The sequence below is a fragment of the Lycium ferocissimum genome, chromosome 5 (genome assembly GCF_029784015.1).
Source record: "Lycium ferocissimum isolate CSIRO_LF1 chromosome 5, AGI_CSIRO_Lferr_CH_V1, whole genome shotgun sequence".
NCBI classification, from domain to species: domain Eukaryota; kingdom Viridiplantae; phylum Streptophyta; class Magnoliopsida; order Solanales; family Solanaceae; genus Lycium; species Lycium ferocissimum.
Window position 1 is genome coordinate 16,517,489 of NC_081346.1, and position 14,848 is coordinate 16,532,336.

General features: G+C 33.7%; 2 protein-coding genes across 5 annotated transcripts; one reads left to right on the forward strand and one right to left on the reverse strand.

Annotated features, from left to right (window-relative positions):
- Positions 1 to 1,488: 1,488 nt before the first annotated feature.
- On the reverse strand, positions 1,489 to 3,439 carry LOC132058257 (mitotic-spindle organizing protein 1B-like). 4 transcript variants are annotated; one of them, XM_059450810.1, is made up of 3 exons: positions 3,280 to 3,436; positions 2,954 to 3,169; positions 1,489 to 1,766 (listed from the first exon to the last, which is right to left on the reverse strand). In XM_059450810.1, exon 2 carries the CDS (start codon positions 3,159 to 3,161, stop codon positions 2,958 to 2,960), a length of 204 nt encoding a protein of 67 aa, XP_059306793.1. In that variant the 5' UTR covers positions 3,162 to 3,169; positions 3,280 to 3,436; the 3' UTR covers positions 1,489 to 1,766; positions 2,954 to 2,957. The 4 variants fall into 4 exon arrangements, with proteins under 4 accessions (XP_059306793.1, XP_059306794.1, XP_059306795.1 ...); XM_059450811.1 differs by lacking the exon at positions 1,489 to 1,766 and adding an exon at positions 1,945 to 1,961; XM_059450812.1 differs by lacking the exon at positions 1,489 to 1,766 and having other exon boundaries at positions 2,937 to 3,169; positions 3,260 to 3,439.
- Positions 3,440 to 6,451: 3,012 nt separating this feature from the next.
- LOC132058259 (palmitoyl-acyl carrier protein thioesterase, chloroplastic-like) lies at positions 6,452 to 9,729 on the forward strand. Its single transcript, XM_059450813.1, has 6 exons — positions 6,452 to 7,066; positions 7,639 to 7,772; positions 8,219 to 8,332; positions 8,446 to 8,623; positions 8,730 to 8,798; positions 9,233 to 9,729. Exons 1-6 carry the CDS (start codon positions 6,647 to 6,649, stop codon positions 9,467 to 9,469), a joined length of 1,152 nt encoding a protein of 383 aa, XP_059306796.1. The 5' UTR covers positions 6,452 to 6,646; the 3' UTR covers positions 9,470 to 9,729.
- The last annotated feature ends 5,119 nt before the right edge of the window (positions 9,730 to 14,848 follow it).

Consider the following 14,848-nt stretch of genomic DNA (forward strand, 5'->3'; position numbering starts at 1 on the left):
AGTTACATTATTGTTCATGTTAAATTTTTCTTTTTATTAAACTAAAGTTTGATCAATTCATGTTGTATTTTTAAAAAAAACCTTCTCGTAACGTATTAATTTTGTTATGAACTATGACTTGCTCATTTGGTAAGATTGTATAAGGGTTGGAAAAGTTTTGATAGTTTTCATAACTTATGGGATTTTTATGTCTATAAAAAAAATACAACTTAAGAAATCCAAATTGCAAGTCCAAACATGATTTCATCTCATAATTTCAAATCATGTCCAAACGGCTCCTTAAGTAAATAAAAAGAAGGGTTAATTGTGATTTGAACCCAGGGCTCGAGTCCAAAAGAACAGTCAAGAGTCCAGTGGGATGAAAAACACGAAATTTATTACATCAAGTTTACGAACTTTTCAAAGCTAGCTCTGCAGTTTCTATGGAGTACTTTAAGATGCACAAAGGGTTTTTCATTTCTTTGCTCTTTCCTTTATCTTTATCCCTATTTCTCCCTAGCTCTTCAATTTTTCATTGGCAAAACGATAACCCTGGAGGACATTACTGATCAAGTTAACCAAATTTTTCATAGGGCTGACAAATTAAGCTAGAAAGAAAAGGAAAAACAAGTGTCATCCTGTACTGGCCCAATGCCAAGATCAACAGAACCATTCTTTCACAAGCACCACAGAAAATCAAGAGGTTTGGCATGGAAAAATCATGTAGATAGTGAAGCAACAATCTGACAGCAACAATCAAGAACGATGACAGAGCACCATCTATATTCACTGTTTTTTAATAAACAAGAAATCCTCATAGGGTCATTGGTGCACGGTTTGAAACTCGGTGGATAATGAGCCCGCTGCCCACCCCTCTACCCTTTTCCACTTAAATACCAGGCTTTTGTGGCAGGATTCAAACCCGTGATGTGCGCCTAACCCACACATCACAAGTTGAACTCTTATCACTAGACCGAAGCCTTAGGGGACAAGCACCATCTACATTCGCCTTCAGTAGACAAGCTTCAGAGCAACACATGACCATGTTTCTAGATCCGCTAAAACTTATCCGGGAGAGAGAGAGAGAGAAGAGAGCAAAAGCACTTCAGTGCATTCCTCTTACGTGCCCATGGATGTAGTCACAGATAAAGCAAGCTCAATTATTATAATGCATACAATGAGTTCATTTTATGTATACATCTTTTAGGTTAGATAGCTATTTCTGATGAGCAACTGATATTACAATAGAGGGAAAGGATACGCTCTTAGGGGAGGATATTCGACATGATAATTTTAGCAGAAAAAATATCATGTCAGAGAATTCTTATTTTACGTCAATTTTTTTTATTTTTTTTTGTTGATGATAAGAGCTAGGTTTTTATAGGAATCCAAGGAAGAAGAGGAATACCTTCAAGTATTTTTGGTCGAAAGATTCAGATCATGCTGCGAGACAACAATGAGAATAGAAACGAGCCTCATTACTCAAATATCAATCATATGTTTACAGTGATGTCCTATTTGACGGTACTGGAAGAATACATTTGCATATATAAGATCATGCATTGGTCACTTGCTAGTTCAAAGCCTATGGGGTAATCAAGAGAGCGCAAGATTGGAACTTGGAAGTAGATCGATCTAGGCAGGAGAAATTTAAAAATGTTTGTCAGTCAATGATAGTGATTCTTAAAATGGGACAATACTTGAACTATGACTCAATGCCACTTCCAGGACTTGCCTCAGTCTATAGTTACTAACGTGCTACAGTTCATTGCTTCAATAGCCCTTCCCTGATAAAAATAACAACCAGTAATTGTTAATGTAGATTACACCAAGGGAAGTTCCGTTATCCTATACTGCAACCATGTCGAGGAGGTGATAAACATCCATGAACAGAACTACGAAGTTTAGTAATTCCGGAGTTAAAAGCACAGATAAGCACACAACAAAAGATGAGGACCAACTTTTTCCAGAGTGCAGCCCAACTTCAAAAGTTGAATATGAGACTGATTATGATATAGAAAAAGATCCTATTCCTTTCTAGAGTTATAAAGCTCGTCAAACAGATTTCAAATTCATCACATAATAAGAGAGATTTTCTTTTTGATAGGTAAAATAATACGAGCGATGACCCTTCAATATAGATAACCTTGTGGCACGTAGTTTAGAAGGTAGCTCAACGCACATAGCATGTAATGTAACGAGTAATGACACCAACTCTCTCATTCTTAGAATCTACCAAAGCAATTCAAATCTACATATATAACAGCTTGTATAGAATGTTTAAACAGTAAGAATAGCTCAATGGCCTAAAAGTTTAGTGTTTCAGTTTGTCATTTTTTGTTACACGGGAACTAACAGAACTCATGAGAGCTTTACTATAATCTAAATTTGCACCATAAGAACTTGGTATCAGCTATTTGGTCGAACCAGTTGGCTCATTATAAAAACCCAAACTTTGGAATGAACCACCAAAGTGGATTTTAAAGATTAACCTTTCTCATTGATGTAGATAACAGCAGTTTAAACAGTAAGAATTTCTCAATGGTCAAATAATTATGTTTCAGTTCCTCATTCTTGGTAACATTGGAACTAACACACCTTCTTGCAACATAAAAACTTGGCATCAATTCTTTTCTTGAACCAATTGGCAGATTAAATAAAAACCCAATCTTTGAATTGAACAACCATAATCATTTACACTAGAAACAAATTCAATGAATATCATCTAATGCACATTACACAAACATACAGTCAGTAACAAGCGAACATAAATCTCTTTTTTTTTTTTCTTTTTTTTTTTTTTGGGTTAAGGAAACAGAGGATCACACTCAAACAAGCCAGTAAATTACATTACACCACCCAATAAAGGAAAAGAGAAAAACTACACACAAATTAACAGTGAAAAAAAAAATGCTGAAAACCTAGATGTGATAGTTTCACTTACAATAATGAAATGGGTAATTTAAAGATTAACCTGGCTAAGGCAGTGAAGAAGAAGAAGAGGGTTTTTGTTGTCGAAGTTCCTTAATGACAGCAGCCAATGCTTCAGGGTTAAGACCCAAATCGCAAAGGGAAATGAGAACAGAAAGAGTATGACGATCGAGGCCAGTATCCAGAATGTTCGACATATGAAATACAAGTTCCAGAGAATCACGTGCCGTACGTGCTGCCTCCGGATCCATGAGATAGACTGAGAAATTACAGAATCAAATTAATATGTAAATGCAGTATCAGTAATTAAATTTGAGTCAAAAAATGGAATGGGAAGCTGAGAAGTTACTTGGGATTTTGCTTACTTACTTCTCTGTGAATCGAGGATAAGAGGGTTGCTGTTTCAAGATAGAGTGCACTGTGAATGGGCAAAGATTTGGGCGGATTTCTGTTTCACAATATGTATTTTCGACTTGAGAGCTGGTTTTCTTTTTGTTTCTCTTTTTTCTTTTTTTTTCTTTTTTTTTTAAATAAAAAAATGTTGTAAGAATTACGCTGGTGCTATTAGGATGGATGTAGCTAAAATTTTGTCTATAATGTATAGGAATATGTTTATTTTAATCCCTGAAATATAACTTGAGCATTTTTAGATGTTAAAGTGGAGTATTTTTTGTCCAATTAACACGAATGGACTTAACAATTGAGAGTGACTTCCAAAAAACACTACTAAAAATACGAAAAAGATTGACCGACTTTCAAACCAATCAAAAAATGGACTTGCCGCGGGGGGTCCAAAATTGCCAAAGGGATCCATATTTTGGCAACATTTATTACAACAAAAAATAACAATGGATGTCCCTTTTTAAGCTGGGAATCCATATTTTGTATTACAAGAAGAAATGACAAATGTATGTTCCTTTTTAAGCCAATTTTTCGATTTGTCTCCGTTATAAGAAACGTTTTAAATATAGACCAAGCAGCAGATAAATTTATCTATCTCCACACTTTTCCTTCTCCTTCTTCCTACTTCTTGTTCTTCTCATTTCTTCTCTTCATTTCTGTTAGCTTCTAAATACAGAGGATTTTCACAAATATTATCATAAAATTACTGGGAAAAAAAAATGAGATTGAAAATACTAGCTGTAGGAACTATTGTTGGGAGATCAAGAAATTTTATGGACCATCTCCTTTTCTTTCGGGTGCTGCTATTTGGCACAATCCAAAATGGCACAACTCTATTAAAAAGTCCTAATTACCCTTAATGAAGATTTTGGCTCCAATAAGTGGTATTTTCCTCCAAATTTCTTTCCTTCAAGGCAAAGCAATTATTACACATAACATGTTTGCCTTTTTCATTCTTCCAATACCTTAACCCATAAATTTATCTCCCTCTAATATTTTTATATAATTTATATGTACATAGCATGAACCTAGAAAGCTTTTTTGGTAGGCTTCTTAGCTGACATTTGTTTTTGTTTATCTATAAAAAGAATTACATTCGAAAAAAGAGAGAAAATTAATTATTTTGACTTTTTCTTCTAACTTTTCAGGAAGGGTATCAATAGAATAGAAAAAAGAGGAATTTACTGGTACACCCTCAAATGCTATGTGGAATTACATTAATACCCCTAAAAAGGTGAAATTGTGTCAAGTTGTGCCATTTGTGGTTGTGCCAAATATATTTACCCTTTTCTTATAGTCGTGAAAGACTGATAAAGGCCCATTAAATGTTAACTTTGTTTTGAGCGCAAGTACTCAATTTTCTTATTAGGATAATGATTGTATTTATGTTCCCCGTTTGGACTCTATCGCGTGTTAAATTTCTAAATCTTCATGCTTTTGCTAGATTTGAACAATTGAACAAAACGAACAAGATTTCCACATCCGAAAAACTTGTGAATAATATAACAAGATAGACAAAATAAAGATGACATAAAATTATGGCCGCCAGCTAGCCAAACTTGTGACTAATTAAATAATTTCCAGCAAAAGTTGTGAAATCTAACAAGATAGATAAAATGAAGTTATAACCAAATTATAGCCACTCGGCAATTCTGAATAACTTAAGAACACAATAAAGAATTTTTCATCCGGCAAACTTACTGTTTTTTTTTTTTTTTTTTTTTTTTTTCAATTGTGTAGTGCCAAGCTATTGTTCTAAACTTTCTTAAACAAGGACAAAATATTAATAGTGGACTCAAATCATTTTAATTGTGCAAATCTCCCTCGCTACAAAACCCTAGCCTAAGCGGGTTGGGCCGGCCAGCTGATCAATCAAAATTTAAATTTATTTTTCGCACAACACAATATATGGAAACTTACGTAATTGTATACGTCGGTCAACTAATTTGTCAACATGGCCGAAGTATACACTACCTATACACTTTGCATGTATAGGTATGTATAGTATTTGTATATTTAGTATAAAGTATACTTTTCGGTCGTATATGTTGTGTATAGGTATATATAGTATATGTATATTTAGTATAAAGTCTACACTGCATATACACTGTGTACATATTTTGTAGACTAGATGGTTGAATGGTATTTATCTGTAATTTTCTGCAGAATAAACCCGCTAAGTATGACCGGTATCTTTTAGAAGAATTTACATAAAATACAACGTTTAAAAAATAATTTTATAAAATTGTGATTTTCAATTGGTTGGAAGTTAAGACGATATAATAAATTTGTATCTCGTGACAACTTTAATAATATTGCATTGTTTATATTCTTATAAAAATATGCCTGATGTTTTGTTTTCTATGAGTTCCTTAATTTTTTTTTTAAACTTCTAATGTACTTTCTACCTGTGTTTGTGTTATTATGCTATTTAATTAAAGTATAAATTAAATAATGTAAATCAATTAGGCTTATGCCCCATGTCTCGAGACTTACGTCTTGCCCCATACTAAGTAAAACGTCCTATCTTTTACAATATTATGGTCAGCTATATGACTCGTGCTTTAGTTCGTCCATTTCAACAAAAACTGCTTATGTTTCCCTATTGCCGTATTGTTGCTTCACTTGAGTCAAGGATCTATCGGAAACAGTCTCTCTACCTATCAAGGTAGGAGCAAGGTCTGCGTACACTGTACCCTCCCCAGACCTTACTTGGGAGTTTACACTGGGTATGTTGTTGTTGCTGTTGTTGTATATAAGCAATTTGCCAGGTAAAACAAATTAAGAGTTACCTAAGCTAGAGATTATATAAATACGCACTTGTCCTTATTTTCTAGTACTCTTCATTAACTATGTCTACAAATAAATAATCATCTAGAAAAAAAACTTAAAATTGTATCAAGGTTTTCCTTTGATTTGTTAATGCACAATACGTTTCGGTCAAGATTTGGAAATCCATAGTTAAGTTGTTTGCATAAAATAAGCAAAAGCACAAAAGAAGACCAAGTAGTTTCTCTAATTTTGCGTGTGAGCTTGTGATGGAGGAAATTAATTAAATTCTCTCCATTTTTCTTGTCTACTCATTAACAGGTGGTTGAGCTGCATAATCCCTTCTTTTCATATGACAACTCTTAATTAAACAACACATTATTTCCTTTTAAAACTCTTCAATAAAGTAGTTATACCTATGTTACCTACCAAACATTAAATTCTCCTTAGGATACTTCATGTTGCATTAATCACCAGACTAATTAGTACAAGTTTATGTGTTTTTTATTTATTTTCTATTTGAAGAGGATCAAATCATATTGTAGTACTAACGTAAGAACCTAAAATGGCATTGAAAATCAGAGATGTATGCAGCTTACATTATCCCAATAATTTGTCGAAAATAGAGTCGCATGAGAAGGAATTTCAAATTTTGAAATTTGGTTCTATTAAAGGTTATGGGAAGAAGGATTTGAGGGTGATAAGCGCAAGTGCAAGCGGAAGCAATAATTCAAAGAGCATTGATACAATTAATGGGAAGAAAATAAATGGTGTTCATGTAGAGGAGTATCCACGTTTAGGGAAAATGGGCAATGTAGTCATTGATAAGAGCACAGAATTAGGAGCATCCTCATCTAATCATTCATATCTACTAGGGAATTTCGTGGATGATCGATTTGTGTATAGACAATCCTTTGTGATTAGGTCTTATGAAATTGGACCTGATAAAACTGCTACCATGGAAACCATAATGAATCTCCTTCAGGTTGGTCCATCTACTCTTCTTTAAATTTTATTTAACTTTTTGTACAAAATTCGGTTGATTCGAGCCAGCTGACGCGGCCTATTTTACAAGGTATCTATTACCTTCCATCAGTACAGAATTCAACAGAAACCACTTACGGGCCATTTGGTTATCGGGATTAGAATACTAGTTCCAAAAGATAATTCTCGGATTACATTTATCCCGTGTTTGGTTATTGGTAATACCAGTATAAATTTTATAGCAAAACTTGGTATTGCCTATCTCATACCAGGATAGCCATGTTCCGAACCAATAATGATCCTTTATTATATTTTGTCACTATTGAAATTTAAATTCGGGTCTTTGATGATTTTCGATCACATTATTCATCGTTAGATCACATCCTACTGTGCTTTTCCGAAACTTATTTAGACTAAATAATCATAAAAGAATTGATGATTATTTGAACCCAGGTCTCCTGGTTTTCACCCACTTCATTAATCGTCACCACAGCTTTGAATGTTTGTTTGAGATTTATGTGGCCTAAATACATATAGAAGAAATCATGTTAAATATGTGATGGTATATTGCAGGAGACAGCTCTAAATCATGTGGCAAACTCAGGGGTTGGTAGTAATGGATTTGGGGCTACACGAGAGATGAGCCTTAGGAAACTCATATGGGTAGTCACTCGCATACATATCCAAGTTGAACAATATAGCTCCTGGTAATTCCTCTTTCCTTTCTTAAATATTGTTTTCTATTAGTCTTTCTAATCTTAGATATTTTCATTTCTGGATAAAAGGTAGTATAGCATTTTTTTTCACCTTCTGCTTCAAGTTTAATTCTGAGTATCTAATGAATAATTAACAGACATGAAAACCATGAGACTGATATATACTTGATGGCATACTTTCATGGCAAAAATAAAGAATTTACAGTTTTACACTATCTGCATAAGAGATATTTATACAGGTAACATATCTTATTTTCAAGATTAAGTTCCTACATTTTTAGGAAGCTTACTTGTAAACATATTTTGGCTGACATAACAGTGTAAAAAATTCTTTACACTGCTGGTTTATAAAACTTAAAAACTCAAAAAGGTAAAAGATATCTATTATGAATCAAATCTAACTGGAATCAATGAACTAATGCTTTTCAAAATTATAGGGGAGATGTGGTGGAGATAGATACATGGGTAGATGCAGCAGGTAAAAACGGAATGCGAAGGGATTGGATCATTCGGGACTCCACTACCAAGAACATCATCACAAAAGCAACAAGGTATATACATATATATACTTGTCAAAACTATAGGTCAAATGTTATGTTCTTTCTTGCGAGAATCATGAGTACTAAAAACAGATACACTACACTATGTATGTGATATTTTGCAGTACATGGGTGATAATGAACAGAGAAACAAGAAGGTTATCCAAAATCCCAGAGCAGGTCAAAGCAGAAGTTCAACCTTTCTACATCAACAGATTCGCGATTCCATCTGCACAAATTGATTCTGAAAAGATTGAGAAACTCAACGATGAAACTGCACAAATTATCAGTTCTGGTTTAGCTGTAAGACAAATCATGCATACATATTTCCCAAACAAAAGAAAAACGTGTTTCATATAGCTGGCAAGCGTACATAAATTTAACTAGTCATGTCTGGTTTTTTATTTAGCCGCGATGGAGTGACATGGATGCTAATCAACATGTCAACAATGTCAAATACATTGGGTGGATTTTGGAGGTAATTAAATGCCTTTTGAGTCATTTCTTGCTGTTTTAACACATGCAGTATTAACTTATACAGTGACAGTGCGATGAATTTCTACATTATGAGTGTATTCTAGCCTGAGTAGATTACCTGCTCCATTTCTATGTTACTAATCTCACTTATTATGAACTACAATCAAACCCCGGATATTTTTCGACTGCTATAGCGAAATGCTGTTATAGAGTACATAGAGTATAACATACCACGACATATCGCATACCAAAGAAAACTTGGCCGTTATGGTGAAATGTTATTATAGAGGATGACTATTAGAGAGATGAATGACTGTAGTTATCTTTTAAGTTACCTGGCTGTCAATATATAGAATCCTATAACGTTGAGGATACCACTCGTTCATAATTGAAGGAAGTGAAAACATTTTTGTGTGTGTGTTTGTGTGTTTGCAGAGTGTGCCTATAAATGTTTTAGAAGACTGCAACCTAATGAGCTTGACATTAGAGTATCGGCGCGAATGTCGATTGTCAAACGTGCTGCAATCCATGACAACTCTGAGAGAAATAGAAACAGCAACAAGTGATGAAAATGGTGGAATTAGTGGAACGGAATGCACGCATCTGATCCGCATGGAGGCTGATCGAGCAGAGGTTGTTCGAGCCAGGTCCATATGGCAGCATAAACAATGAACTAATTGTATCTTCTATCTTCTCTACAATCATTCTTTGAAGTGTGTATTTTTTTTGTCAACATAATGTAAGTAGATAATTAATTAGAGAGTACTGTACAAGTTGTTCTCTTTTTTATCAGGAGTTGATCCACTTTTACGGCAATGGGTTCGGGTGTCTCATTGCCTTTGACTCGAACACTATATTTATTAATGATTTTTCAAAAAACTTGTATTAAGAAAGACAAATGTATATGTTACTGTACATTTGATTCTCTTCTTTTCTGATTGTTTAAGTCAGTAATTCTTTTGATACTCGAGTAGAGGGTACAGAAGCAACAACAGCCATTGATATTGTCACTTTTATTCTAACATCATACTATGCACACTAACTAGCCCACCCGGGCGGAGGGAGGGGCGCAAGTGGTTCGTTCGAATTCCTTTGTCCGAAAATTATATTAAAATATATACAAGACTGTAATTATTTTTTTATGAATATATAGTTAATCTCGAATTCCCTTGACTTCTTCCTATATTTTCTTTTATATATTTTGAATCTACTTAGTGAATATTCTAGCTCGGTCATTACTGGCCTACGTGTATAAAATGTAAAAATCATGCACGGTGGATTTAATAGAATTTGTGGCCTAAGGTCAAATACTAATGTAAATTTTTAAAAGAAGAATTCATCCTTACTTTTGCTATCTATAAGAAAAATTTATTAGCAATGATGCGTGGCAACAATGCAATGCCTATCCATAGTGGCCTTATGCCCTAACCTAATTGTTAGTTTTTGGTAATTAGTTTTGGATCTTGTGCTCTTGATGTAAGTTTTGCTTCTTAGATATTTGGCTGGAGTTCTTGTGGGAATTGATGTCCAACAATTACTCCTTTTCTCTGGTTGTAATGTTTCACTTTGATAATGAAATTAAAGTTAGTTACCAAAATAAAAAAAATTACTCAAATGACTACCTTATTGTAGCTTCCTACCATTTGTAACTACCCTTTTAAATATTACCATTTGTAGCTACATTTTGGCAAAATAGTGTATGTTTTCTCATGTATTTGTTGCCAACAAATACATGAGAATATGGTTAAAAAAAAAACAGGATCCTTGATTTTAGCCTTTAACGGTGGAGCTATTAAATTAGATGTTAATATTTTTTTTGATGTATTTTAGTGATTTTTTTTGCTATAATGTATTTCTGTGTCTTTTTTTTTTTTTCATGCATTTCAGTGATTTATTTTTGGATGTATTTTAGTGATTTTTTTTTTTTATGTATTTCAGTGGCTTTTTTTGATGTATTTCTTTGATGTATTTCAAATACATTGTGTACATTTCAACTACATATTAAGCCAAATACATTCAGATACAAGAAAAAAAAATTCAAATACATGACAAATATATTCAAAAATAGTGTGTTTGGCTATTAACAAAATGCACTCAAGAATACTCTCAAAAAATACAAAGACAAGTACATTCAAAAATAGTGTATTTGTGAGATGTAGATTTTTTGAATGTATTTGTATTTGATTACATTTCGTAAAATTGGCGACCATAGAGTTAAGAGCAAAGGCATGTAATTTTGGGTCATTTGCACTTTTGTCCCTCTTTTGTCCTGGTCTTTAATTTTTGCCCCTCAAAGCAAATAACATTTCGCGGGGTATAAATTTATATTTTCGCATCATAATATTTCACAAGTTATTCTCGCACCCTTAAAGAACTTATGCTCCCGCTAGACATAAGTTCGATTTGAGGAGTAAAAATTAAAGACCAACCCATTAGAAAAACACACCGTGCAATTTCTTCTGTAATTTTCATATTTGGGTTGTGTGCAATATTTGGGGCAATTTGCAGGATTACCCTTCGCTGGGGGTGGTCTTTAATTTTTACCCCTCAAAATGGTGGTCTTTAAATTTTACCCTTCAGGCAGAATTTGCATGGGCGGGGGGGTGAATGCGCGACAAATTCGGCCTTAAATTTTTGTCGGGCGGCAAAATTCTGCCTAGCGATTTTTTTTTTTTTTTTTTTTTTTTTTTACCTGAGCTGGAGTTCGAACCCACAACCTTGAGGTAGCGAGGGGTAAAAATTAAAGATTACCAATTTGAATGGTAAAAATTAAAGACCACCCCAAATGAAGGGCAATCCGCGCAAAAAATAAAGCAATATTTGGGCTTTTAAGATCAATTTATTGATGGGCAATTTGCTTTTTTTTTTTGCGTGGATTTCCTTCATTTGAGGTGGTCTTTAATTTTTGTCCTTCAAATTGGCGATCTTTAATTTTTGGCCTTCGCTTAATATCCCGAGGTTCCGAGTTTGAACCCCACCTCAGTAAACAAAAGAAGGAATTTTCGCAAGGTAGAGTTTTTAAGGCAGAATTTTACCTTGCGCCATTTGAAAGCAAAACTCTGCCTTGCGAATCCAAACTCTACCTTGCGAATTTTTTAAAAAATTTTGACTGAGCGGGGTTTTCAACCCGAAACCAAGGGATTTTTAGCGAAGGGCAAAAATTAAAGACCACCACCAGCGAAGGGACAATCCTGCAAATTGCCCAATTCGCAGTAATGCTCCTTATTCGGGGTGGTCTTTAATTTTTGTCCTTCGCCTACCCTGAGGTTCTGGGTTCGAAACTCAGCTCAGGCATAAAAATAAAATAAAAATTCGCAAGGTAAGGCTTTTGGAAAAGTCTGTCTTATGGGCCATAGGTTGCCTTAAGGCAAAACTAAAGTTATGCTAGATCCGGTAGAGGTTGCCTTATAAGGCAGACTTTTAGTTATGCCAAGGCAATCTCTGCCGGAGACGACATAGGTTGCCTTAAGACATAACTAAAGTTTTGCCAGATCCGGTACAACTTTTATGCCTTAAGGTAACATGTGCCGCATAAGGCAGACTTTTCCCAAAGCCTTACCTTGCGATTTTTTTTTTAATTAAACTGAGGTTCAAACCCAGAACCTCGGAGTATTTTCAGCCACTTTTTTAAACGAAGTGTAAAAATTAAAGACCAGAAATTTGAGGGACAAAAATTAAAGACCACCCCAAAAGGAGGACAATCCGTGCAAAAAAGTGTTTATTGATCAACAATTGCCTGTGACTTATATCACGGCCTTGTAGAAATAAACTGATGCCTGATGTGGCCGAAACAGTTCAATTGGCAAGACGAGTTATCTAATTAGAGCCTGTTTGGATTGGCTTAAAAAAAGCAGCTTATAAGCTATTAAGCCAAAAAAAAAAAAAAATTGGGGTAGCCCAACTTATTTTTTTTGGCTTATAAGCTGTTTTCAGCTTACAAGCTGCTTTAGATAAGCTAAGCCAAACGGGCCGAATAATTTTTTTGGCTTATTTTACGTACAAAATGGCTTTTAAACCTGGCACAAATTAAACACTCAAAAAAGTGAAAAGCAAACATAAGCAACTTATAAGCCAATCCAAACGGGCTCTTAGTCTTCAGATTTCTGTCAAACAAAAGAAAAAGATTAGTGTCCCTGTGTGATGAATGATCATTGTTTAGCTTCTTTTATCTTATAGCAAAGCTCTTTTAATCACTCTTGATTCCTCTTTTAATCACTCTTGATTCTCCCGGATCATATGGAACTTTCTTGAGTCACAAAGTACAAGATTAATTGACTAATTCGTCATGCTCAAGATTACTGCATTAGTTGACTAATTGTTGGCATTAAATTAGAATCACATTACTAGTAGGGGTGCTTATTGGGCGGATCGGGCGGATAATTATACTTAACGGTTCGGTTTATCGGTTATCGGCTTTTTAATGTACTAATCCGCTAGCCAACCGATAAGATATCGGTTGGTTCGGTATCGGGTTAGCAATTATCGGGCGGTTATTGGACGGTGTATTGGCTAAATCTAAGAGACAATGAATTTAAAATCACAACATGTAATCCAGCTTCCACCGACAAAATTAAGATCACTACTTCCAATTCTTTTGCATAAGTGCTTTTGCAAAGATAAAATGATGGATTGTGCAAGCAGATGTTTTTATTTTGTTGAAATCACAATATGTAATCCAGTTTAATGATGGATTCAGGGGAAAGAGTAGTTAGTTTGCTTATGCACTGTGCAAAGGATAGTTTAATTTGTACCAAATTGCTTAATTAAAAGATAACAACTAACAGAAAATACCAAAAGGATGATCAATTGCAGATAACTAATGGAGTAGTACTGATTTCATTTTCACTACAAATTCCAACTTTGCCTACATTTCGAGAAGTGAAACTTTCTGAAGACAACTACTGTCTCACTCCATAAACAATAAATATGGAGGGAAAAATGAGTATCCACACAAATATTCCAAATTTACAATACAGACCACCAACATCACTCTCAATAAATACTTTATATACCTAGAGGTTAAAATATAAATATGATAATTCTTAACGGGGTTAACGGTTTACCCTATTAGGAAATTGAGTAATCCGCCCCCGCACCGATAAGCCGTTAACTATAATATTTTAATCCGTTCACCAACCGTTAATCCAATAACCTAATACCAATAACCCAATAAACCAATTTTGCGGTTGGGTTATCGGTTACGGTTCGGTTTTGAACAGCCCTAATTACTAGCACGTGCTAACCACTTTTCGTTCCTCCAATCTAAAATTAATCATTATTTTGAAGTTTTAAGTTCAAGTGAAATTCCATGATAGTATACTAAAATTTCGCTCGTAAAAGTTGAAATGGCAGGATAATGACTATTTTTACTCACATAGACTAAAAAGTGGCTATATGAATTATTATTTTTCCCATTACATGAAAGTACAAGAAAACATATGTTCCTGTAAAATGATAGAACAATAGAAAAACACTATCAACAAATACATCTAACTCTTGAGATACTTCTTTATTTGTTCAGGTGCCCTATTTGGTTTGAATATGACTATTAAGAAAGGATTTCAAGATTTAATAAAATCAGAAAATTGATCTCAACTGTGAAACAAAGTTGACTTCTTGATATTTAATATTTTGTTGTTACGGTTTTTACATTAAAATAATGAAAAAGAATCGTGAAGTGTAGAGAACAAATTTGGAGAAGTGGAGAAAATTTAAGTCAATTCATAAAAGTAAGAAGAGTAAATTCAGAGTAGCAGAAATAATAATGATAATAATAATAATAATAATAATAATAATAATAATAATAATAATAATAATAATAATAATAATAATAATAATAATACTCCTTCCGTTCACTTTTACTTGTCCAGTATTCTAAAAATATATTTTTACTTTTACTTGTAACTTTTAACATATTAAGAGAAGACAATTTCTTTTTTTCTGTTTTACCCATAGTATTAATTACTCATTTCAAATCATCTTTCAAATTCATTAAAAATATGCACCAATTAATATGGGTCTTATGATAAATTACGCACTTCATTTCTTATT